General features: G+C 47.7%; 1 protein-coding gene across 3 annotated transcripts in view; it reads left to right on the forward strand.

Annotated features, from left to right (window-relative positions):
* Positions 1-25,632, forward strand: part of AGL (amylo-alpha-1,6-glucosidase and 4-alpha-glucanotransferase) — a 973,499-nt gene that overhangs the window by 534,957 nt on the left and 412,910 nt on the right. For 2 of the 3 annotated variants that reach the window (XM_069641542.1, XM_069641543.1), the window contains exon 13: positions 12,541-12,664. In XM_069641542.1, coding sequence (XP_069497643.1) covers positions 12,541-12,664 — 124 coding nt within the window. Of the gene's footprint in view, positions 1-12,067; positions 12,192-12,540; positions 12,665-25,632 lie in introns of all 3 variants that reach the window. The other variant, XM_069641544.1, reaches the window with a different exon arrangement.

Raw genomic sequence — 25,632 nt, forward strand, 5'->3', positions numbered from 1 at the left:
CAGTTGCAAAAGTTCAAGCCTTAATTGTCCGTTGTTCTTTTCTCTATTTCAGATGCAGGATGAAGAATCCGCGTAGAGGAATGGATTCGCCGAAGGTAAACTCTGGTGAGTCTTTTTGATGGATGGTTCCCTTAGTGATCTTGCTTTCACCCACTAATGCGTGTGTCTTTTTCCCCTTAGCGGCCGGGGTACGGAAGTGCCAAAGAAGCGGCACCGAGCCGAGGTGAGGAAAGATTGTCCCAACAATAATCAGTTAAGTCTTAAGGTGGAAGAATCAGGCTTTCCTCAATCTGTTCCTTCGCTCACCTTTGTTTTGTCTCTTTTTCTCCTTAGGCCCTGAAAGGCGGTGGATGGTGCCAATGGTCCCTAAAGAGCCCGAGGGCGCCTCGTGAAGGTGAGTGGAACGCGGCGCTGCAGCGAGCGATGCGATGCGCTTCTAAAAATAATGTCTTTTCTCAGGATCGTCGGAGTGATGGTTCCGGACTCCGGATGGAGGTAGGTAAAGTTCAATTATTCACCTTTCTCTCCTTTCCTTCCTTTTCAGGTGTTCCAGGTTGCAGGCGGGCGTGGCTGGAGCCAGGATGCAGGAGCAGACACGGTGAGCGTCCAGCTGCTAGATGCAGAACAACGCGAGGCGTGAGCTGCTGTCTGGGCGTGTTTTAAATAGCCCCCAAAGTAGTTCCAGGTAAGTATTCTTCCTAAGCCACGCCCGAGTGGTAAAATAGTCCCATAGGTAAAACAGTCCCTTTCAGACCTCAAGGAGGTCTGGATCCGGCAGCATGGTCTGCATCAGGTAAGTCAATCCAAGCACTCCCATAATGAGCCTGGCGCCTATGGTGCCAGGACTGATGCCTTCTATGAGCCTGGCGCCAAAGGCGCCAGGACAGTGTCCAAAGAGCCCCTATAAAGGGTTGCTGGGTCCCTCCCTGGGGACATGATGTCTGCTTTCGGGGACGCTAGGCCTGAACTGGCTTCCCGGGAGTAGGCATCATGACAGCACTCTACCCCAAGGCCCCTCCCAAGATTGTTCCCTCCGGGGGTTTTGGTTTGTTTGGGAAGATCCGGTGGAATTTCTTAATTAATCGAGGTGCATGTACATGGTCACTGGGTTCCCACGACCTCTCCTGAGGCCCGTATCCCTTCCAATCGATTAGATAGAAAAGTTTTGACCTTAACATCTTTGAATCTAAAATGTTCTTCACCTCGAATTCAGGTTCTCCGTCTATTTGAATGGGTTCTGGAGGCTTGATTAGTCTGGTTCCAGGTTGCACTGGTTTCAAAAGTGACACATGAAAAACAGGGTGAATTCGCATGTTAGCTGGTAAATCAAGTTTAACGGCCGCTGGATTGATTATGGCCGTAATGGAGTAAGGCCCCAGATATTTTGGATTAAAAGTTCGAGGTCCCTTGAGCGATAAGTGCCTGGTAGCCAGCCATACTTGGTCCCCAATCTGGTACTGAGGTGCTTCACTCCGATGCAAGTCAGCATTCTTCTTGTATTTTCTCTTGGCTTGTTGTAAATGTGTAGTTGCTTCTTTGAAGGCTTGGGTAATTGTAGAATGCAGATGGTCCACTGCGGGCATTCCGAGGCCTTGAGGCGAGTCGAGGTCTGAGGTTCGAGGGTGATGCCCATATAAAGTATAAAAAGGACTTTGCCCAGTTCCAGAGTGTACCGAATTATTATATGCATAATCGGCTATCCAAAGAATGTCTTTCCAGTTACTTTCAGATTGCTGCAACATACATCGTAAATATTGCTCAAGGGTCTGATTCGTCCTCTCTGTTTGACCATCGGTCTGAGGGTGGTGACTAGTCGATAATCTTACATCGATTTGTGCCAATTGACAACATCTACGCCAAAAGTGGGAAATGAATTAGCTTCCCCGGTCTGAGATTAGTACAGACGGGAATCCATGTAAACGGACAATATTTTCAAGGAATTCTTTGGCTAGAACTGAAGCTGAAGGTAAACCTTTCAATGGAATGAAGTGGGCCATTTTGGAAAATAAATCCACAATAACAAGAATAGTGTTATATCCTGAACAAGGAGGTAAGTCCGTAATAAAATCCAATGACAGGGTGTGCCAAGGTGCTGGCGGAATGTCTAAAGGTTGAAGGAGACCGGCTGGTCTTTTCTTTTGGCCTTTATTTTGGGCGCAAACGCCACAGGACATCACAAATGATTTAACATCTTTTCGCCAAGAAGGCCACCAGAATTGTCGTTTCACCTTTTCTTCCGTCTTGGCAATACCGGGGTGCCCCTCTATTAGTGTATCATGATAACGAGAAATAAAGAGCTCTTGTAATTCCTTGTGTGGCAGAAATAAGCGCCCTTGGAAATAAGGTAAATAATTAATTATAGTAAAGTCAGATCCCTTTTGTACCCAATCCTGTAAGTCTGTAGGGTCCAGGAGTTGTTTAACTCTAGCTTGAATGTCTTCAGGCGTTTGTAAAGAAGTCATGCCCAAAATTCTCTGTTCGGGAATTATCGGTACAGGTTCTGAGTTAGTATCAGTTTCTCCCATTCCTATTCGGGATAGAGCGTCCGCTTTGCCATTCTTACACCCAGGACGGTAGGTGATTACAAAATCGAATTCCGCAAAAAACAAAGCCCAACTGAGCTGTCGAGATGACTGAGCCTTGGCGGTCTTTAAATACTGTAAGTTCCGGTGGTCGGTGATCACCGTGATGGTATGTCTAGCGCCAAGTAGATAATGCCGCCAGGCTTTAAAGGCGGATTTAATGGCTAACAGTTCTTTGTCAGTGATTGCGTTGTTAACCTCGGGTGCCGAGAATTTTCTGGACCAAAATGCAACGGGATGCAGTTGGTTAGTTTCGGGATCTCTTTGAGACAGGACAGCTCCCATGGCTAGGCTGGATGCGTCAGTTTCGAGATCTGGACGCGGGTGCTTCAATACAGGTGCAGAGGTAAATTTAACTTTTAGTTCCTGAAAGGCCTGCTCGACTTCTTCAGACCATTCGAAACGTTTATTTTTCCTTAAGCGCGCAGTGATGGGTTGAACCACACAAGAAAATTCTGGGATAAACCTGCGATAAATTGGCAAAGCCAAGCATGCTTTGAACACCTTTCACAGAGCTAGGCGATGGCCATTTGAGGATAGCATCCACTTTTCGTGAGTCCATGCGGACTCCTTTAGGTGTCAGGATGAAACCAAGAAACTCGACTTCTGTGGCATGGAAAACACATTTTTCAAGTTTAGCAAATAGTTTGTGTTGGCGCAATTTCTCGAGAACTGCCCTGACATGTTTTCTATGATCAGATTCTGAAGAGGAGTACACAAGAATGTCATCGATATATACGACAACACAAACGTCGATGAGTTCCCGAAAGACATTGTTCATGAAGTATTGGAAGGCAGCCGGTGCATTGCACAATCCGAAAGGCATCACCTGGTACTCGAATAGCCCATATTTGGTGCGGAAGGCAGTTTTCCATTCATCGCCTTCCCTTATTCGCACCAGATGGTAGGCCCCCCGGAGATCTAACTTGGTGTATATGCAGGCATCCTTCACCTGGTCAAGGAGTTCAGGGATCAGGGGCAAAGGGTATCGGTTTTTAACAGTTATCTGGTTCAATGCGCGGTAGTCAATACAAGTTCTGAGGTCGCCTTCTTTTTTAGGCACGAATAATAAAGCCGAGGATGCAGGAGACTTAGACGGGCGAATAAAACCATTGGCTAGTTACTGATCTAGATATTGTCGTAAATGAAGATTATCGGGTTCGGTAAGGGCATAGATCCTGCTGCAAGGGGGTTGTGCACCGGGCAATAGATCGATCTGGCAATCGTACGACCTGTGAGGCGGTAGAGTGTTGGCCTGTTCCTTTTGGAAGACGTCTTGAAATTCTTGGTATTCTGGCGGTATTTGCAAAATGTCGGGTTACTGTAGCTAGGCCAATATTTGGATTTCTTGCATAACAGGTTTGTGCACAATCTGGAAAGGTTATCCTCTTTGCTCGCCAGTCAATTCGAGGATTATGTGTTTCCAACCAAGGGATTCCTAGAATTACTTGAAATTGCAGAGCCTTGATTACATCAAACACAATTGCCTCCTGATGTCCGTCTTGACCCAACAATGTCACTTCAGTAGTGGAGTGTGTTACCGGCCCAGAGGCGATTTCGGTTCCATCCACTGTGGTGATGACATCCTTACTGGTTTTAGGGCAAAGAGGGAGGTTGATCCTGGAAGCCAATTCACGATCCACATAGTTTCCTATAGCCCCACTATCGATGTATGCCTTAATGGCATGTAACCGCCCAGGCTGCTTCGGATTTACGAGGACCATTGGCATGATGAAATGCGAGGTCAGAGAGTTAGTTTTTAAGCTCGGCAAGTGGACCCCTACGCTTGTCGGGCGTGGTCGTTTCCCGACTCAGATTCCATCAGGTTCTTATCAGCGACTCCTACCTCCTTCTTAGACGGTTTTATAGGGCAATCTCGTAAAAAGTGTCCAGAAGCCCCACAATAAAGGCATAATTGCATTTGCCGTCTTCGTTCACGCTCTTTTTGAGTTAAAGGTCCTTTAACCCCTCCAATTTGCATAGGTTCAGTAACATTGGCACCCTTGGGGTTAACATGGGTTTTGACCAAAACCCGGGTCTCAAACTTGGACCGATCTGCCTTTCTGTTTTGAAGTCTGTGATCTAATTGGGCCACCAAGTCTATATATTCAGAGCAGTCTTGGGGTGGATTTACGACCTGGGCCAGGACATCCTTAAGTTCTCCACGTAGACCTCGATGGAATAACGTGATTCTTTTATCCTCCGGCCATCCAGTCTCCACAATTAACCTATTGAAGGTCGCGACATAAGCTAAGAGGTCCAGGTTACCCTGTCGTAGGGATAGAAGCTCGTTGTCCAAGGCCTGTCCCTGAGAATGCCGCGCAAAAAGTCTTTCCATGCTTGTCTGGAAGGCTTGAAAGTTCTGAAGAATTGGGTCATCTTGAGTAACCAGTGGAACTGACCAATCCGCAGCACTGCCGCTGAGATATGATAGTACAAAAGCGACCTTGGTTTGGTCGTTAGGGAAGGCCCCAGGTCTGCAGAGGAAGTGCAATCGGCATTGATTCATGAATACGGCGAACCTTTTGGGGTCCCCGGCAAAACGTTCCGGTGGGGCGAGTGGCGTATTTCCAGGTAGATTAATTTGCACGGGGTTATTTGAAACCACTGGGGCGGAATTACCCCCAGAACCTGGTAAAGGAGTTTGACCAGCCTGACCTTGTAATAGCTATCTGGCAAGATCATCAGTTCGTTCTTTAGATACAATTAACTCTCTCCTGAGGGCATTCGTCTCCTGGCGAGCGGAATGAACTTCAGCCGGTAATTCCCCCAATAGCTGGGCCAGCTGGTCTGTCTCGGAAGTCTCCATAGCGCCCGGGTGGGAAATTGTAGGTAGGCTTTGCGTTCTGTAACACTCACCTGATTCCCACGGAGGCGCCGACCTGTTCTGGACTACTATGACCTCTTCTAAGGTGATGCGCAGGACTCGGAAGACGGACTGGACCGGACCCCCAAACCTCGCCTGTCTTGCCCATAGAAGAATCCTTCTGTAGATGGAAAAGGGGATTAACTGTCTGCTGGATAATGTGTCGGATTCCCCCAGAGTCTCACCTTAGAGTCTGAAAGGACGAGCTCTCCATCCTGCTTCCGATGCAGGGGCGCGTTGATTTCCAGTTACTTCACTGGATCTCGGGTTTGGTGAGTATTCAACTCCGCTTGACTTTTCCGATATGAGGCCGTAAGTATTCAGTTGCAAAAGTTCAAGCCTTTCTCTCCTTTCCTTCCTTTTCAGGTGTTCCAGGTTGCAGGCGGGCGTGGCCAGGATGCAGGAGCAGACACGGTGAGCGTCCAGCTGCTAGATGCAGAACAACGCGAAGCGTGAGCTGCTGTCTGGGCGTGGTTTAAATAGCTCCCAAAGTAGTTCCAGGTAAGTATTCTTCCTCAGCCACGCCCGAGTGGTAAAATAGTCCCTTTCAGACCTCAAGGAGGTCTGGATCCGGCAGCATGGTCTGCATCAGGTAAGTCCATCCAAGCACTCCCATAATGAGCCTGGTGCCTATGGTGCCAGGACTGATGCCTTCTATGAGCCTGGCGCCAAAGGCGCCAGGACAATGTCCAAAGAGCCCCTATAAGGGGTTGCTGGGTCCCTCCCTGGGGACATGATGTCTGCTTTCGGGGAGGCTGGGCCTGAACTGGCTTCCCGGGAGTAGGCATCATGACAACACCGACCCTTCATTAACCTCAAAGTATGCATCTATGACCTTCGTCAATTCCTCCTTAAAGACCTTATCTGTAAGCGCCTCGCTCTTAAACCTCCAGGGAGGTCTGACCTTGTCCCGACCCTCCACACGTAATGACAACAAGACCGGGGCGTGGTCTGACAGAGTACGGGCTAATATACCCACCCCAGCAGATCGACCCAAAATCGTCCTAGAAACTAAAAAAGAATCTAGCCGAGCCGCAGAGCCATGTGGGGCCGAGTAATGTGTAAACTGGCTCACTCCGGGATTCCTCACCCTCCAAATGTCATCAATGTCCCACACTGGACACATTCCCCGAAGTTTGAGAGGTCCTAGTGACTGGACACGCCGCGCTTCCCACTCTATCCAGGGACGCATCCAGAACCGAATTAAAGTCCCCGGCCCAAACAATTTCCCCCTCGGGAAGCAACCGTAATTGCCGCTCTACCCAGTCTAGGGGCTCTGTGATATCCTGGTTAGGACCATAATAGCATATCAAAGTATATAAGCGCCCCTGAAGGACCCCCTGTACTATCAGGACCCTCCCTTCTGAGTCCTGCACAACCTTAACCATTTTAAACCCCACTGACCTATGTATTAAGATACTCACGCCTCTAGAGTAGGAGGAATAGGAGGAGAAATATCTATGGCACCCCCAATTTTTACCAAACCTTGACTCAGACCCCGGCGCGAAATGGGTCTCCTGAAGGAAAGCTACTCCAATTCTATGCAGTTCCAAGTATTGTAAAACTTTCCGGCACTTGGGCAAACTATTAAGACCCCTAACATTCCAGGTCATGAGATGCACTGTCGCCATCTGTAGCTAGGTAACCACTCCCCCCCGCCCAAACCGGGCCAACAGGTCCCCTACCCCTCATGCGTACCATCCATTCTCCCGTCTCCCCTCCCGCCACCCCATGCTACCGACAACCCCCCAACTCGTCAGTGTACATTCCCCCCCTCTACCCCACCCCTCCACATCCCACAACAAATACCCCCCCCCCCTCCACCCATGCCGGAATCCCCAACTTACCAGCACCCCAAAATCCATCAACATACACATAAACAGCTTACGCTCAGGGGGCAACTACGAGCCCAACCCTCCTTCGCACTACTCAGGATAACTTTCTCTGCATACAAATCTGCCATTAACTGCCCAAAACAACGATAAAAGCAATCGGTGCCCGTGATTGAAAAACATTTTCAAGCCTCCCCCATCCGTGATCTAGGAGACCTCGGCAGCATATCAAGAAAAGAGTAGGCTTCATCCGGGGACTGAAAAAACAATGACTTCCCCCTCATGAATCACCCACAGTTTGGCTGGGAACAACATCGCATACTGTAGTCCTTTATCCCTCAGCCATTTCTTGACGTCCAAAAAAGATTTTCTGGCGGCCTGTACCTTATCAGAAAAGTCTGGGAAGAGTTTGATCACGTCCCCCTTATAAGTCAATGTACCCTTCTCTCTAGCCTTCCTCAAGGCCATATCCCTATCTCTGTAATTCAACAGTCGGGCAATCAGTGGGCGAGGCGGGGCCCCTGGGACCGGCCTCTGGCCACTGGGGATCCTGTGCGCCCTCTCTACAACATAGAGCGGGGAGAAGCGGTCCGAACCAAAGGTTTCCCGCAAGATTCCCTCTACCAGCGCCTCCATGTCTCTTTGACCCGTCGACTCGGATAAGCCGACGATTCGGATATTATTTCGGCGCGATCTTGACTCTTGGTCATCCTGCTTCTCCCGGAGCTCTTTCAGACTTTTCCGGACGGTTTCCATTTCCCAAGAGACTGCCGTAGCCACTCCTTCCACCCCCGACAACCGCCCCTCAGCCTCATCCAGCCTCTCCCCGTGTCTGTCCAACCGGACCTGCATGTGATCCACCTTGCACGTCAAAGTGTCCAACTTGCCATCCAAGGATTGAATCCCAGTCTGCAGTTGCAGTAACATAGCTGTAATGTCCTCAAAGGCAGCTGTCGGATCTGGCTCGGGTCCCACCTCTGGCGCCTGCACCCCCCCTGCCCAGTGGATTTCCACTCTTGGTTTGTGCAGGCATCCTGAAATGTAATTTGGACTGCCGCTTACCCCTTTCCCGGATTTAGACATGAGTGGTACGGCAAACGGGACCCAGTACAAATTGTGTGGAGAGTGACCACCGAGGCCACCCGCACTCCTATCTTCAGGTCCAGGAGCTCAGGGTCCAGCGGGGGTCACACAACAGGCAAGGGAGCAGCCACCCTGAACCCCGAAGACCAATCTCTCCCAATGAATGACGGCTGCAACTCAATCACAACAAAGTCCAGTCTAGCTCCGCACTGTTCCAGCCAGGGCTCTGTCTCCCAGCAGTGTAGCGCCTCACCCGCCGCTGTGCCTAATCCTGCCTGTGGCCGCAGATCACCCGCCTCCCCAGGCGTTCCAATGGCTGAGGTGTGCAGACGCAGACAAGTAAAGTACGGGGGAAGGGACGCGCCCGAGTGGGCGCCAGACTGGAAAGCATGCCGCGAACGAGTCCCGCACCCCCGATAGCACCACTCGAGTAAGTCCCCTGATGGCTCAACGGGTACCAACCGCCACCCACGGGGCAGGTTCCGACCTCCTCCCACACATGCCTCCTCGGGAGCCAATGAATCCAACAAGTCCTCTCCAGATCCCCTCACTCAGTCCCAGCCTTCCGCTCGTTGGGGACCCAGCACACGCCAGAACAGCTATTCCTCAGGTTCCGCACAGGTGCGAGCCGCATCCGCATGGAGTGCCACCCGCTGCCGGTGAGAGAGCTAGCCTCCCGCAGCTTCCAGCCTCACATCGTTTAGGCAGGGCTGGTGATCATGTCACAGGGAGGAGGGGGGGTTCCCAGCTGCCAGACGAGTAGCGTCACCCCATCCAGCCCGGGACCCCTACCAGCATCGGGTATGTGGCTCCCCCACATCCCAAAGCTCACTAGGCCGCCACCCGGGGGGGGGGGAAGATTGCCGCCGGCGACTTCCTCACCTCCTCGCGGCCACTACGGCCACCCGCTGCCGTCGCTTTCAACGAGCAGCCACTGCGCCGCTGCCGCTCCCCCAACGTCTCAGTCCACCGACCCGACGGCCGCCCCTCCGGCCTCGATCAGGTCAGCGCTCTCCTCTCTTGCCAACTTCTTTCCTCCAAAGGTGTTCTGAGCGGTTTCGCCCGCCGAGCCTCCAGCATTCAAGTACGGGTTGTGGAAAGCCGCTCCCGCCAGCATGCACCTCCCCCTTTTCTTCCCGGGGTGGGCACCCGCGACCACTTTACACCGTCCGTATAGCACCCTGTGGACTGCGACTCATGCACCAATCATCTCTCCGGGGGCACAACACTCCATAGGCACTGATGCCATTGTAAAAACAAAAGAGCCGCTCCAGAGATCGCTGGATTTTTTGCCGGATGGAAAGTGTGCTGGAGAGCGTCACGGGCCTGCGGCCATCTTGGTCGGGCTCACTAGCGCCCCCCCCGGTCTTTAAGTTATAGTCTATTAGAATTGTCCTTTGGTTGAGTTCCTTGAATACACCACAAGTTAGGTTAGAGAGTAAGGTAGGGACAGGAGAAGGAGAGGGGTGTGTACTAACATCCTCATCAGAACCTTCATACTCCTCCTCAGAGAAGGCTTGACCGGTGTCTAAATCTTCATCATCCTCACTCTCATCAGTATTGTCAGGAGGTGATATAGGTGAGCGACATAACACATTGTCCACCAACCTTTGTATTAAATCAAGCTTTCTTCCTTTATCATTGAGGCCACATTCTTTACAGAATCCCTACAATGGGCCTCATTACGACCCAGGCGGAGGACCATGGTGCTATTAGCACCCTGGTCCATGCCGGTGTCCGCCATGGCGGTATGGGGAATTACCACCCCATTCCGAGGTTGTCGGGGCGGTAATTCCCCATGCCGCCATGGCCCTTCCCCATTCCCATTTTTGCCCCATAGGGCTCAATGGGAATGGGGAAGGCGCTAAGTACGGTGCCGCAAATTGCGGCACCGTACTTAGCACCAATGTCCCTTTGCGGGTCCCTACTTTAAAGGCTGGTAAAACCAGCCGTTAAGGTCGGGTCCCGCAAAGGGACCTCGTAATTAGGCGCTAATAGGTTAACGGCGCCGCAGCCTTTTACGGCGCCATTAACCCATTAGCGCCTGGGTCGTAATGAGGCCCAATGTCTCCATTGACTAATGTGAGTAGTCCTCATGCCTAAAGTAGGCCATAGTGTTAGTTTGAATTGCAAATACAATTAGTACACTTTCTTGGCTAGACCAAACCTACTGTATGGTTTCCTTTGGACACTAAGTATCTCAGTAATCAGTGTAATCCAATCTACACAAATCCCACCGCATGTCAACAGTGGTGGGTCAGGTTTTATGAAGTCCAACAGACTTCATAAAACCATATCTGAGGCAGTACCAAGCTTCACTCTAAGTATAAGGCTGTACCACCTGAGAACATTTGGAAGCGTGGACAGAGCAGCCAGAGGGAGGTAAGTACTATCACATATCATACAAACACAATTATAAAAAAAACAAACAACGTAATACTTATCGTATACAAACAAAAGTATAACCTTGTTAAGCATAGCAATCAGCATTTCAAGGCGAATCAAACCTAAAGATACACATTCAGAATGGCGCTATGCTATTCTTGGGGAATGAGACCAGGTTAGTTATAATTGTGTTTTATGATATGTGATAGTATTTACCTTCCCAAGATAATTCTTGGCCTACATGTATTTAATAATAAATCATTATTTGTACAATACATAGTGGTTCAGTGTTTCTTTGGACCATATGTATGCTACAATTTGTTTGTACCAAGCTACAGCCCTCTCTCCCTCCTAAAACAAGCCTGGCTGCTCTGTCTGCGCTACCAAACGTTCTCAGGTGTTACAGCCTTATACTAAGAGTGGAGTTTTGTACTGCCTGAGATATGGTTTAATAAAACCCTTAGCTGGAATTTATAAAAACGGACCTAACCCTAACATTGCCCTCTCTTAACGTAACTTGCTTTTGGTGGTTTCTGAACCCAGATCTCTGCTCTGTAAGACTTGGCACTTAGCCACAAGACCAAAAGTAACTTATAGTTTTGCAATGCACGACTTTTGTACTTATCTTACAATCATACATATTTAGTGGCAGGATAAGTATTAAAAGTGTTCCTTCTAAAATGTAAGCTTGTTTGGTGTTGTCTATGTGCCAATCCTTGAAGACCAGAGACCCCTGTTGTTTTTTTATATATGACTGTTTGGCAAGAGGGCGATTTAGGCACAGCTGCTGTGCCTAAATGATGCTTGTGCCGAATGAGCAGCTCCGAGTTGGCTTTTATTTTGCTCCACTGTGGCTGTGACAAAAGGCGCTCTATGGCCACAGTTTTGTGGCAAAATGACCTGTCCAAAACAGGGTGCACCAGATACAAGCCCCAGAAAAATAATTACTTGGTAAGTAATATTTGCAATGTGCCACTATATGGATTTTCACCAAATAAAGTGAAGTTGATCCAGATGCAAACTACTAATATAAGTTTCGAAAATTCTCTATATCTGCTTCAGTGAGATTTTATTTTCGGATGCAGCCTATAACGTCCCTCTGGATTAAACTTCACAAAAAAATCAGAACTGTCTTATCCTTTATTGAGGAAGGTTTTATGGACTTAAGGTACGGTTGCCAATCTTGAGGCTTCCCAAAATTATCTATTTGATCAAATATTTAACTCTCTTGTGGTGCTGATTTTATGGTTTCAATGTTATTGAATCTTCAAGTATGTCAACAATTTTCCAATCATTAAGAAATCTGTTACAATCTGTAGGAGATGCTTGCAGCAGCAAGGTCAGTCAGACCTAATCTTTATGTGATAGCTGAACTCTTTACGGGCAGTGAGTACATCGACAATGTCTTTGTCAATCGCCTGGGAATTACCAGCCTTATTAGAGGTACTGAATGCACCCTAAAGCTTTGCAGAAATGTGATTATATTTTGCCTTTTACAGTTTGCACTTTGAAACTAACTGAATGTTTGTATTTTTCCCTTGTATCCCTTTGTTCTTTGCAACATCCCCATTCATTTTCACCCTCACCGCTCTACCTGCTTTTACCACTGACTTTTGTTTTTTCCTGGTTATGTTCTTATACTTCATATTTTGTTTTGCTTTCCCTGTTTTGCTCTTTTTTACTTGCATTGCAATCCCCCTTTTATGTTCAACTCATGCCTAGCTTTGCATCCTTTCCTTTTGCTTCCCAAAACTTCCTTTATTTTTTGCATCCTTGGCTGCGCTTCCTGCAGTATATGCTGGACACGGCTAGAACATTCCAACCGGATTTATATGTAGTGGCTGAGCTGTTTACTGGAAGTGAAGAGTTGGACAATATCTTTGTGACTAGGCTGGGCATAAGCTCCTTAATACGAGGTAGGCTTGCTGTGATGTTGCATTTATTCTAAAACATGCATGATTTGTATGTGAATGGTTAAGGCAGGTGTTCTGGATGCACCCTACCATGCAGTTTGCAGCATGACTTGATAAACATTTAATGTTGGCGTTTACAGTAAATGTACAAGTTAATAATATATCATGTTTAATACCATGTCTTTCATGAGGTATGCAGATATCTCCATTTCTTCAAAGTGTTGAAACTGCTATAAAAGGGAATGAACATTTTGTTAGTAAATCAAACATAATATTATTTTGTTTTTTGTGCATGATGTGCAGATAACTCAATGTTTCCCCAGCAAAATGGGTTACTCGCACAAAATAGGGATCTTGGTTATAATCACGAAGGTCAAATGGTGTTCGGTTGCTGTTGTTTCTGACACTTTTTTCTAAACCCACCCTGAACCTTGAAATTAAATCTAGGGAAAGTCTTTCACACCTATAAACACTTGTGTACAGACGCGTTATAAATGCCTTTTCATATCATATCAAGCCAATTTCAGTGCTCTTCCACCACCTCGCAATACACAAAATATTAATATCGTAAAGGTCGTTATTTTTAAAAATGAAAAATAAAAACATTATACACATTTCAGTACATTGTACTATGAAGTCAAGTTATACTTCTCCAATAAGTAAATTAGTTTGCATGCCGCATATTTATTGCAGTTTGTATTCTGTATAATGTCCCCAAAGTTTTGTGGCTATCATTTAAGTACATTGGGCCTCATTACACGTACGGCGGTAACCATGGCGCTATTAGCGCCATGGTTGCCGCCGGTATTTTACCGAGTCCGCCTTGGTGAATGGGGGATTTACCGCCCCATTCCAAGGTCGGCGGGGCGGTAATTCCCCATTCACCAAGGCCCTTCCCCATTCCCATTTGAGCCCCCATAGACCCCTAGAGAAAACAAGGAAACTGAATAGGGACCAAGGGCGCCCAGTCCCGTCAGAACATGGGTTAAATAAAGAGAGATCCCACTCTTGTGTGTAATAACCTAAGTTCAGTAGTGCTGCAGCAAGTGCAAGGCACGGGGGCAAGTGCAGTAGACTGGCGAGGAGAGCTTGGGACCTGTGAGGCTCTGAAGGTACACCAGGCAGCCAGTCAGCGAAACTGAGAGTAGAGGAGAGAGAGTTTAGTTTAGTTTATTTATTTATAGAGCACATCTAACACTGAGGTGTTTGGGCGCTTCACATAGGTAATTGTTACAGGCACATACATAAAGAATCGGCAATTGTTACAGGCACATACATGTAAAAACAAAGGAAAAATGGCTTCTTGACATGGGTTACAGAATGAACAACGTGCCATCAATATGAGACAGAAAGCATACAATATACAGAAGTGCTGAGGTAGCTGAGGATTGGTTCACAGATGACCTGGGACCAAGGATGCAAGATAGTCGGAGATGCCAAGGGGGTGTATTTTAGTGTTTGGCGAAGAGCCAGTCTCTCACTTTGGATCTGAAAGTTTAGAAATAAGATTCTGCTCTGATGACTGGGGGGAGAGAATTCCAGCACTTTGCTGTAAGCACAGGGAAGCTGGATCCACCTGCGGTTTTTAATTGGTACTTCGGGATGGTAAGACAATGTGCAGAAAAGGTTCTGGTGGGTCTGGAGGGTTGATTCCTAGAGAATTTGTCGGCTAAGTATGTGGGTGCAGAGTTTGACAAGCATTTGTGTGTGATAGCTAGTGTAAGCAGAGAGATTCTGTCGAGCACTGGGAGCCAGTGTGTGTCTTCTGATGGCGGAGATGTGGCTGGAGGATGGGATATTTAAGGCTGATCGGAGCGCATTATTCTGGAGAACTTGTAGTCTGTTGAGATTATATACGGAAGAGCCTAGAAAAAGTGTATTGCAATAGTCTAGCTTGGACAAAATCAATGCCATTGATGTCTGTGGATGGAAAGCAGCAAGAATACAAATATTTCCTAATAGCAGTGTTGCAAAGAACCGGTCTTTACATAAATATAAAATAAGTTGGGCTTCATAGTATGTGACAAAATGTACCAGTTCTTATGGTGGGATCAGCGTTGAAGATGATCATACATTTAAGTAGTGTAATAACAGTCACGTAAGTGGCTAAATTCTTCATTATGGGCGAGTGTTCACATCCAGCATTAGCATCAAACATGAGAAATCAGGCTGGCTGTGCTGCTTCTGCTAGTGGCTTATTTCTATAATCAAACACAGAAAGTCATATGATGAAGCACAGGTTAAAGTGCAGTAGCGTACATGAAAATGTTTGTGGCCCAAATGAAAACATTCCCTCTGAAAGGATCCACCCTGAAGTCTGGACTGCTGTTATTCCATCTTATTAGAATAGTTTTTGTGCAGAGAATACAGAAAGTTGACACATTTGTGTAAATATATTCCTAGATGAAGATTGGATCCTCAAGTGGCTTTGTTTTAACCTATGACTTGGGGAAGGAGCTGCACAGTAATATTAAACAAATACTAACAACGAAAAATCTTCTTAACAGTATCTTTCCTCTCATAGCCTTCTATGACTTCCATGCTGATAATGGCAGGCCTCGTGGGGGTGAGGGGAGCACAAATATTACAGCCTTTGTGGATGGCTGTCATATTGCATCACCTCAAAGGCACACAAAGCAGATATAACTGCTACCCCCATTCTGCAGGCCCATTACTGTCGTCTTTGACATACAGACTTGGACAAATATGTGGATTCTTCCAATGGACTGATTCCTCATCTATGATATCCATATCCCAGCGCAGTTGTTCTACGGAAACCTTTCTGCCACCAGGGGATGCAGTGCCACTCAGTGTTGGTTCCGTTTGACTCTTCTATGTGGCCCAAGCTCGATATGATGTTGAGGGCAGTATATACAGTGACACCGCGCCCGTGATCCTCAGCTCCGTTTTTACACGCACTCCATTCGCTGATTGGAGCATGCTCATAGAGCTTTTTCGTACTTACTTTTGAAGTTCCCATGCCTCAGGATTCAAGCTGTGCGCGGACTGTGGCTGAAAAATGTCAGTCTCGGATCTGCACCAGATTTGTTTGTATTGCTTGAGTGAGGACCACGACACCCAGCATTACTGTTCATGCCAGTAAATGCACCAGAAGGCCTGCCGGTAGAGGGCGGCGAAGATCTTTACCTTCATTCACAAGTCGAAAGGTGAAGCTCTGCGGTCTTGGCTGAGGTCACACGGCACGGCACAATGCTCAGAGGAGCAGACGGCTCTGTGCAAGGAAAAGGACAAGAAGAAGCAGCAGCATCAGAAGAGGTCCCGCTCCCCGAGCTTCAGGGAGTCTACTAAGCATCCGGCACAGGTACTTTTTCCCACCCAGTCATCCACAGCAGAGGAATGGGAAACCTTCTGCCTGAAGATGTTGGACATCTTCACCAAGGCAACAGCGGCTCCGGCCTTGGGGCCTGTAGCGCAGACGATGGCGCCATCAGGGTCTCATTGTGTCTGTTGTGACCAGCAGGTTACCTTCTGTGGTACTCTCCCGCACGCTTAAGGGCTTGGGCCTGAACCAGATGGAGACAGATGTGCCTTGGTGCGGAGGCCCCAGGCACCAGCCTTGTCCTCGATGTCTTAAGCGCTGCAGACACTACAGCGCCATGGGAATACGTTCCACTCCCTAGGGACGCCTTCATGTGAAGGATGTATGATATGATATGAAATGTCATTAATAACGCGCCTGTACACAAGTGTATGACATATACAACACTTTTGGGCGTGAACCTATGCGTTCTAGGTAGATGAGGGATTTCCCATGAGAGTTATATGGGGAAGGTGAGGACGTGGTGGGCCTGGCAGAGGGCCAGCAAAGGGCCAGTGGCCTTGTCAACTCCCCGCCTCTGGCATTTATGCCAGCTGCCACCCCAGGAAATACTCATGCTGCCTTTTAGCGCTTGATGGCTAAGGTGGCCGGTACTCTGAGGCTATGTTTTCCATCCGGGCCCAAGTTTCAGTATGAACTTTTTGACATTCTGGATGATGCCCCCAAGAAGGAGACACTCCTGCCTTTCATTGTGGCAGTGGAGACCCCTGTACTGGAGGTGTGGGAAAAACCTTCCTCTGTTCTGGCAGGGGACCAGGATCTGGTGAGGTAGCACCGTCCCGCTCCATCGGATCCAACATTTCTTTCTTCCCATGCTTGGCCCAAGAGCTTGGTGGTCAGGCTGGGATGGCTAACCTGAAGACTTGTAACTTCCTGTCCCTTGCACCGAACAGAGAAAGTAAGAGGTTTGACGCATGGGCATGCAGGTGTTCACATTGAACAGTCTTGCACTGTGGGCCGTGAATGCTACTTGCGCCATGGCCAAGTTCTCCTTCATTGGCGATTGCCGCTGTGTATGTTCCGAAGGGAGAGATGAGGAACAATTTCCAGTCCTTGGTCTCTGAGGGCAAGGTGGCAGCACGTCAGATGCTACAGTTTGGACTGGACATGGCAGACTGTGTGGGAAGGGCCTTGGCCACTAGCACTGTGGTCAGGCGCCACTCGTGGCTAAGGACGTTTGCAGGGTTTGCAGCTGATGTCAAGGCCAGACTGTTGGATATGCCGTTTGACAGCCATAACCTTTTTGGAGATGATGCTGATGATTCCCTCCAGATGGTTCAGTCGTCCAAGGCAACTGCTGCATCCTTGGGGCTAGTAGTGCAACAGCCTTATGCACAGATGTAATCTCGGGCAGGGGTTTTCGTCCCTTTTGCACCTTTGCCTTGAGGGGCTGTGGTCAGCCTGACTCAGGAAGAGGACAGGGCAGACGCTTCCCGAGAGGGAGAGGCAGGGGTGCCCAGTGAGGGGGTGTTGCAGCAGCCGCTCTCCTCGTCGCGCCCAGTGCGCCAAACCTCAGTGACGGAATGGTCAAACACAACCTCAGATGCTTGGGTCTTACAGGTCCTTCGACAGGAACATTGCCTTCCATTCCTTCAGCACCCCCCAGACCACGGTCCTCAGACCAACCATTTGTCCCCGGCCCCATTTTACCAGAGTAGGTACGTCGGCTCCTGTTGAAACGCATGATTGTGCTAGTTCCGCACTCAGAACAAGGGAAGGTGCGGTGCTCTAGCTATTTTCTGGTGTCAACGGAGGACGGGGCTTGCAACTCATAATGTATCTGCAGCTGCTGAACTTGTTCCTACGCAAGGAAAAGTTCAGGATGGTTACTCTAGTCCAGATTCTATAAGCCCTTGATCTGCAGGACTGGTTGGTTTCCCTAGACCTTCAGGATCGCTATTTCCATGTGCTTATTTATCGAAAGCACAGGAAGTATGAGGTTTATGGTGGGTCAGCACCATTACCAATTCACGGTCCTGCCGTTTGAGCATACTTCGGCTCTCAAGGTTTTCACCAAGCTGCTAGCGGTGTTGACAGTGCATGCATCAGGAGGGATGGCATTCATGTCTTGCCTACTTGGACGGCTGGCTCGTCCGAGCTTGCTCCGCAGATCTAGTATTGGAGCACTGTGGTGTGATGGAGTAAGGCGGCTGACGAGATGTTCTCATTTTGGCTACAGGCTTTTCTTAACAATTCAAAGATAGTAAACCTATATTTCACTATCTCTAGAGGGCTTCTCCCTGCCTCAACAGAAAATACTTTGGTGCTCGTCAGAATGTCCGTCAAAACCAAAAAGGTACCAGCCTCTGTCCAAGCCAACTACTCTATCCCTGCCACTAAAAACTAAACCACTCAGTGTTTCAGATTCTTTTTAACAGCAGCACCAGGAGAATGACACCCTTCTCCTGGTGAAACCATCCACCCTTGGTTTATTCACTAGCAGTCTCTTAAAAAGGGTCTGGAAAAGCACTAGGACTAGGAGAAAGACTCCCTTCTCCTGGTCTACTTGGGTAAGTTTTCACAACTGACATTAATGTTCCTTTTAACACATTTTTTAAAAGACCTTTTTACTTCCCCCGAAGGATTAAGGAACAACTTGGTTAATCTTTTCTCAATTCTTCTTACCTTACTGTTGATACCCTCGTAGAGCTAGTTGTATTTTGACTTCAGGAGAGATTGCTCCCGAATAACTCTTGGTCTTTTTAATCTCTTTCCTAAGATGGATTTCCTATCTTGGCAACAGAGTTCACTCCTGAGGTACTCTTGATGTTAAGGGAAATAGTTTACTCTTGTTGTGTTCTTTACTTTGAGAGTAGGCTTCATATTTAGCTAGTGTCATGATCTCTGCTTCCAAAAGGTCAGGGTTTTCCCAACTCCCTTGGAAGCAGATCCATAACCCAGGTTCCGAGGGCCAACCAGTCCCAATTGGGACCTTTTGGACCCAGTCCTGGCGCCAGTGGCACCAGGCTCATAAATGTGCCCAGTCCCAGCGCTGGAAGTGCCGGGCTCATGATGCTTGGGTGGACTTACCTGCAGCAGACCATGCTGCTTACTTGCCTGCCAGCTGAGCCTCTGATCCTCTTCTGTTTGGAACTACTTTTCCTGTTGGGTGGGGCAGGAGCCACTCCCTAGATTCAGAACACTGGAACTCTTCTGGAAAGCAGGAACTCTTTTCTTACCTAGGCGTGGCTGTGGAAGGAGACACCTAAGCACTACAGGAGGCTATTTAAACCACACCCGGTGGATGAATCTTGCTTTGCGTTATTCTGCATCCTCTGCAGCAGAACGCTCTTCTGCATTGGATCCTGGGCCTAAGGAAAAAGGCTTACCATCCTGAATCCAGTCTTCAGCAACACCTATAAAGACAAGAAAGAACAGGTTAGCATTCCGGCATCTGAAAGACAAAGGCTTACCTACTCTTCGTGCGCTCCGGAGGTCTTCACACTGCATTCCGGCATCTGAAAGACAAAAGCTTACCGACTCTTCGCACGCTCCGGAGGCCTTCGGTGCTGCATCCTGCATCTGAAAGACAAAACAAGGTGCGTTTAAAGACATTGGGGAACTTTGATACTCACGTGCCATTACTCCTTTCCACATCAACCCCAGTGGGTATTCCGGCACCCTGCAGCCGCTCCGAACTCGTACCTGCAAAATAAAAGACAGTTAGAGCGCATCGTGAAGCAGGCAACAAGCGCTTACTTACGTGCTTCCAAGCGCTTCTATTCATCATACGGACTCCATCTTCAACTCACTTCAGCCCGTCATCCGCCATCGCCGGAACCTGCAAAACAAGAGACATCATTGCTAAAGACTTTAAAGACAATAGAATTACTCGAAACTTACCGTTCGTGCAGTAAACGACGGACAGCAGTCCTCTGAAGTCAAGAGGCCTGCGCTACCGATCCAGTGAAGAAACTGGTTACAGCACCCTGCCCCGAGGCAGATGGAGAGCTCGGCATTCACTTACCTAAGGTGAGAGCGTTAACCTTTGGGGGTCTACAGGAGAGCAAAAAAGGGAAGAGATAGGGACACCCCAATAACCCCAGTTCATTAATCCCATATTTTCTGTCTGCAGACATCTTACTCTTGAAGTCAGGCATACAGTGCACAGAGGTCCAGCCCAAAGAGCCAACCGGGTGCTACACATCACCTTTGAAGATACGGTAGTCGCCCAGTCAAGACCGGCGCCTCTGCGAGAATCAGGTGAGCGTTACAGCTAGACTATCCATGTGTCTCTTTCCCTTTTCCTCCTTCATTATCAGCACCAGTGTGCCAGCTTCTATATTCAAGGAATACTGGACTCTTGGTTTTCTGGGTATCACTGTGAGGAGGGAGCTCACGCCAGAGTAACACTTGTTAAATTCTCCCCCCAACCCCTATAGGGTCTTCAGTGGCCCTGGTTACCTTGTTTATGGAGAAACCACATCACTGGTTCGGTTACAGGTCATTTGGTCGAAAATAAATGGTCGACAGGACAAATGGTCGACGCAATTTGGTCGAAAGACAAATGGTCGCATTTTTTTTTTCTTCTATTTTCACTTTTTTTTCTTTTCTTTTTTTTGGCGGGGGTCCCCCCCCAACCCCCTTTTTTTGCTAAAAAGCTTTTTTTTCCTAAACGAAAACCTGAAAAATAATACAAGACAGGGGAGGCAGATTGGTATGCATAACAGGAACACTCTGGGAGCAAACCATGACAATGTTGGCGATCTACTCACCACCGGCATTGTTGAATACATTAATTAACGACATCACACCCTTAATCACCAGAGATGCATCAGATATCATGGTAGTGGGGGGCGACTTCAACGAGGTCATGAATGTGGAAGTGGATTGCACACACTTATGGGGCAGGAACCCCAACACCCACACCAGGCTCGCCACCTTTGCAGATGCATTTGGTCTGCGGGAGGTGTGGCAGGATCTGAACCCCAACTCGAGGGAGTATTCATATCACTCAGGGGTACACGCCTCACTTTTGAGACTGGACTATTTCTTTCTTCCGTCTATGGATGTACATAAAGTGAGTGAGGCGAGGCTACTACCCAGAGGTATCTCAGATCACTCCCCACTGGTAATGGAACTAAATACAACAAGACCACTCCCCCCGCACCGGTGGCGTCTAAATAACTACTATCTAGGCTTCCCAGACCTTATGGAACAGGCACAAAATGCCACAACCACGTACTTCGACTGAAAACGGGATCGGTAGATAATCCTGGAGTACTGTGGGAGGCATACAAACCGGTGCTTAAAGGCGAGGAAAATCTCCTGGGTTACAGCTCAAAAAAAGCAACACCAGAATACACTACACGAGGCTGAAAGGCAAGTGGAACTTGCAGAAGAGACCCATCTAACTCTTGACCAACCCAAAACACATTGCGCATTACAATTAGCGCAAAAACATTTACAAAATCTAACTCGGCGCAGGGACTAGGGACATAGCCAGGTTACAGAAATTAGGCCGGAGGGCACTGAACCACTACTAAAAGATCGGGACACAGCAGAGGGCTTCCCAACTACTATGCTGAGCTATACAAAGCACCAACGTCCCCCATTGACACCTCGATACTGGAGGAAATTAATCTCCCCACATTGAACTCAGAACAACAAGAGCCTCTTGGAGAAAGATATCACAGAGGAGGAACTGGCAACTGCCATGTCAGAACTCCAATCTGGGAAATCCCCTGGGCCGAACGGTTTTCTGATAGAATTGTGGAGAAAGATAGGAGTGAACAAAATTGCCCTGCATTTATTACGAATGTACTTAAATTCAAAGGAACACGCCTGCATGCCGGCAGACCTCTGAGAAGTCACCATAATAGTAATACCCAAAGCAGAGAAACCTCCTACAAATGTAGCTCATATAGGCCTATTTCTGCAATAAATAGTGAAACCAAGATGCTTGCTAAAGTATTGGCTAATAGACTACAGCAGGTCATATCATCGCTAATTAATCTGGACCAATGACAGAGGTCCACACGCATGAACTTACACAGGCTATTCGCAGCACTTGAAAAAGTTGCTGCCCTTCAAGCCTGCCGCGTTTGGAACAGAAAAAAAAAAGAAAAAAAAAGTCACATAAAATGGCTGCCGGGAAAGAGAAAGCGTAGGGTTATAGGTCAAAGGTTTGACTGAAAAGGATCGAATGACAAAAGGGTCGAATGAAAAGGACCAAAAACAAAAGGGTCGATTTTTTATTTATTTTTTTATTTTTTTTTAAATTCATTTTTATTTTTTAAGGGTGGCCCCCCGCCAAACCACATTTTTTTTCCGATACGAAAACCCCAAAAAATAATACATTTTTTAAAAAAATGTAGACCCTTTTGTTTTAGGCCTTATTGACTCGACCCTATGGCATTCGATCCTTTTGGATTAGAACCTTTGACCGGACACCAAAGCGTAGTCCGTTTTCCCTTTTCATGGCGGCCATGTGGAGCGGACGCGATGGGAACAGAAGTGTTCCCAGCGTTTTTGCTCCTGAGAAAAGAAGAATAAAGAAGGTAAGTGGGGTTGGCAGGGGATAGTTTGGAGGGGAAGGAGGTGGTGGAGAAAAAAAAACGTACCTGAGTCTCCGGCAGGGGATGAAGGCAGCCTCCAGCCTTGGGGAGGCTCGGAGCCGGGATTGCCCTGTTTCGAGCCTCTTCATTGGCTAAGGGGCTGCCACGCCCCCGCCGGGAACAAACGCAGGTACGTAGGTGCGTCCACGGGATTACACTGTGGTATGGCTCGGAAACAAGCCAATCACATTACGTGTATCTCGTGGACACACCCACTCCGGGTATTAATGCACCGTATGGGCTTCAGTCCACAGTATATAGGATGGGTGCAGCTACTTTATGCATCCCCTGAAGCGGAAACAAAGTAAATGGGTGGTCATCGCGTCCCTTTATGTTAGGGAAAGGAACAAGGCAGGGCTGACCCATATCGGCTACGCTCTTCACACTAGCAGTTGAACCTCTCGCAGGACTGCTAAGAGACGCAAAGGCCTGGCGCGGCTTCCGTTGGGCAGATGAATGGGAAGAGAAAGTCTTGCTTTATGCTGATGACTTGCTGATCTATCTGAGCGATCCAGCCAGCTCCTGTGCCATAGTAACACAACTGCTAGAAAGATACGGCTCTTTCAGCAGCTTACGGGTAAACTGGTCCCAGTCCATATTGTTCCCGCAGGGGGAAACGAGTGAAGCCGTGCCGATAAACTGTCCCTACCGTGTAGAGTCTAATAGATTCAGATATCTAGGCATGCAAATCACGAATGACCGAACTATTATGTAGCTATGAACCTTTACCCAGTGGTGGAGAGATTTGCAGAGGATGTCCGTCATTGGGTTTCCCTACTGCTAACCCTGCTTGGTAGAACGGCGCTCTTCAAAATTATGGCCCTACCCCGCTTCCTGTATATATTACAAAATGCTCCCTTACACATTCCGCAACGTGAATTCTGCTAAATTGACTGCATCCTTAGGAAGCTACTTTGGGGTGGGGGTCATCCATGCATAGCGTTGACCACTCTTCAGAGATCTATATGGGAGGGTGGGATTGGGCTTCCTCGCCTGCAGACCTACTACTGGGCCAGCCAGATGGCAGTTGTGAATGATCTGCTAGACAGTGACAAGTCATTATCACACATTAGGATAGACACTATGGGTACATCTGGAATCCCCCTGTTGGAGGGCCTATACCAAGGGATAGGCCACACTTCCTCCCAAAATATGCTGACACAGGTAGCACGAATCTGGACTGAACCACACAAGCACATCGGTTGGGACAAAAAAAGTTACCCCCATACAGCAACTGTGGAACAATAGGAATCTCCCAGAAATGAGCCCCCCCAAGAGGCCAAGCTGGATAACACAGGGTATATCGAAAATTGGTTATTGCAGATGGCAAGTTGGTGCCCTTCGAAACCCTAGTATCCCGCTTCCATCTCCCTTCTACTGAGAGATACCGTTATACAAGACTACAACATGCATTGCAGGCTCACCTCCCAACCCTAGATAACATGCCTGAAAACACCCCAATGGAATGTAACATAGTCCCAGAACAGGTCAAGACTAAGATAACATCCGTCATGTACAACGCCAAACCTCCTTTGCCACGACGGAGCTACTGAGCCTAAAAGCCAAATGCGAAAGAGATGTGGGAGAAATACCACCAGAGGACAGGGTCACAATTCTGATGTATCCATGAGAATCGGCCATATCATCCAGGCTCCGACTTATCCAATTAAATATTGCTGGGGACCCTAAGTGTCCCCAGCAACACTGCCCATAAGGAGCTGTGTGCTGCAGTAGTAAAATACAGATGCCTTTAAGAGCTATGGAGCAGACACACTCCATAGTACAGGTAGAATACAAAGAATAGAGTTCCAAAAGTCAGAGCCCATATGAATGAATGAGTGGAAAAAGGCTCCACTCATTTGGGATTGAAAGAAAAAGGTCGGGAAGTTCACCAAAAATAGCTGGGGGTCTCGCTGGGAGAGGCAGATGAAGCATAAAAATGTCAAATCTCCCTAACAGCGACGTGGAGATATACTGAGCCCCCTGGCAGCGTAACGGTTTCTGGAGAACAGCTGCACTGGGTTAGGGATTTCATGGATAAGGTATCAGTGAGAGGAACATCCATCAGAAATAACATTACTGAGAGGTAAATAATTTGTTCTTCTCTTTAAACCCCTTTAACTGGGTACTTATGACCTGCTATCTCCCTTCTCATTCTTTCTATTTGCCCCAGCAAAATCACTGGCAATCAAAAGAAGGTAGCTTAAATAAATCCTATTATTTTCCTCTTCTCTCCTTTCCACGAGCAGTTCTTAAAGAAAGCAGTAACCTTGAAATGCACATTTACTTTATTTTCCCTGGATGCACCAAAAACTGTACCCCTCAAAGGATTTTACTGGCTCTGAGGGTAATAAGGGTTTGGAGTTTTTCTCTGCCAGATAACAATGCATGACACATCTAGAATAAACACATTTCAATGCCATTTGTTTTGGCAGACACATTTGAGAAATACCTGGGGCGATGTCTTTTTATGTAACTCCAAATATAATACAAATTATCTTTGAACTATTTTGATTTGGGTTACCTCCGGTCCATGTCTCTTGATTGTGGACATCATGGATGTAGCTTGCCTTTGGCCCATTATTCACGCCTTGTCGATGTCCCTTTTCGAGTTTCGAAAACAAATAATGTAATACTCTGCGACACTATGTGTCAGCCTATGCACAGCATGTGAATCTAAGCAGTTCCAAGCATCAGAAATGTGATTACGGTGAGTAATGTATCCCATATATCTATATATCTATACATCTGTATATATCTCCCTCTCTCTCTTTCTCTCCCCCCTTTGATTGGGTTTTTGGTGGAGAGTATTGAAAGCCTAAATGTGTGGTCTTTAAGTCTATATCTTGTTCCTGCTGATACCAACCGATTTTAGCAGGTGCGTCACAAATTGTCCATAGTTCTGAGGTACCAAATGATTCTTGCCCGCTGAAATAACTAGGAATTGGGACTAGATTACACAACCAAAATATGCTTTAATAGCAGGTGAGCCACTACATTGTATATATCTGCTGTTGCTCATCAAATATGAAACAAGACATGGCTCTCATCACAGACCTAGAATATACCTTGTT

This window comes from Ambystoma mexicanum, chromosome 1q (assembly GCF_040938575.1).
Source record: "Ambystoma mexicanum isolate Mex_15411 chromosome 1q, UKY_AmexF1_1, whole genome shotgun sequence".
In the NCBI taxonomy this organism is placed as follows: Eukaryota; Metazoa; Chordata; class Amphibia; order Caudata; family Ambystomatidae; genus Ambystoma; species Ambystoma mexicanum.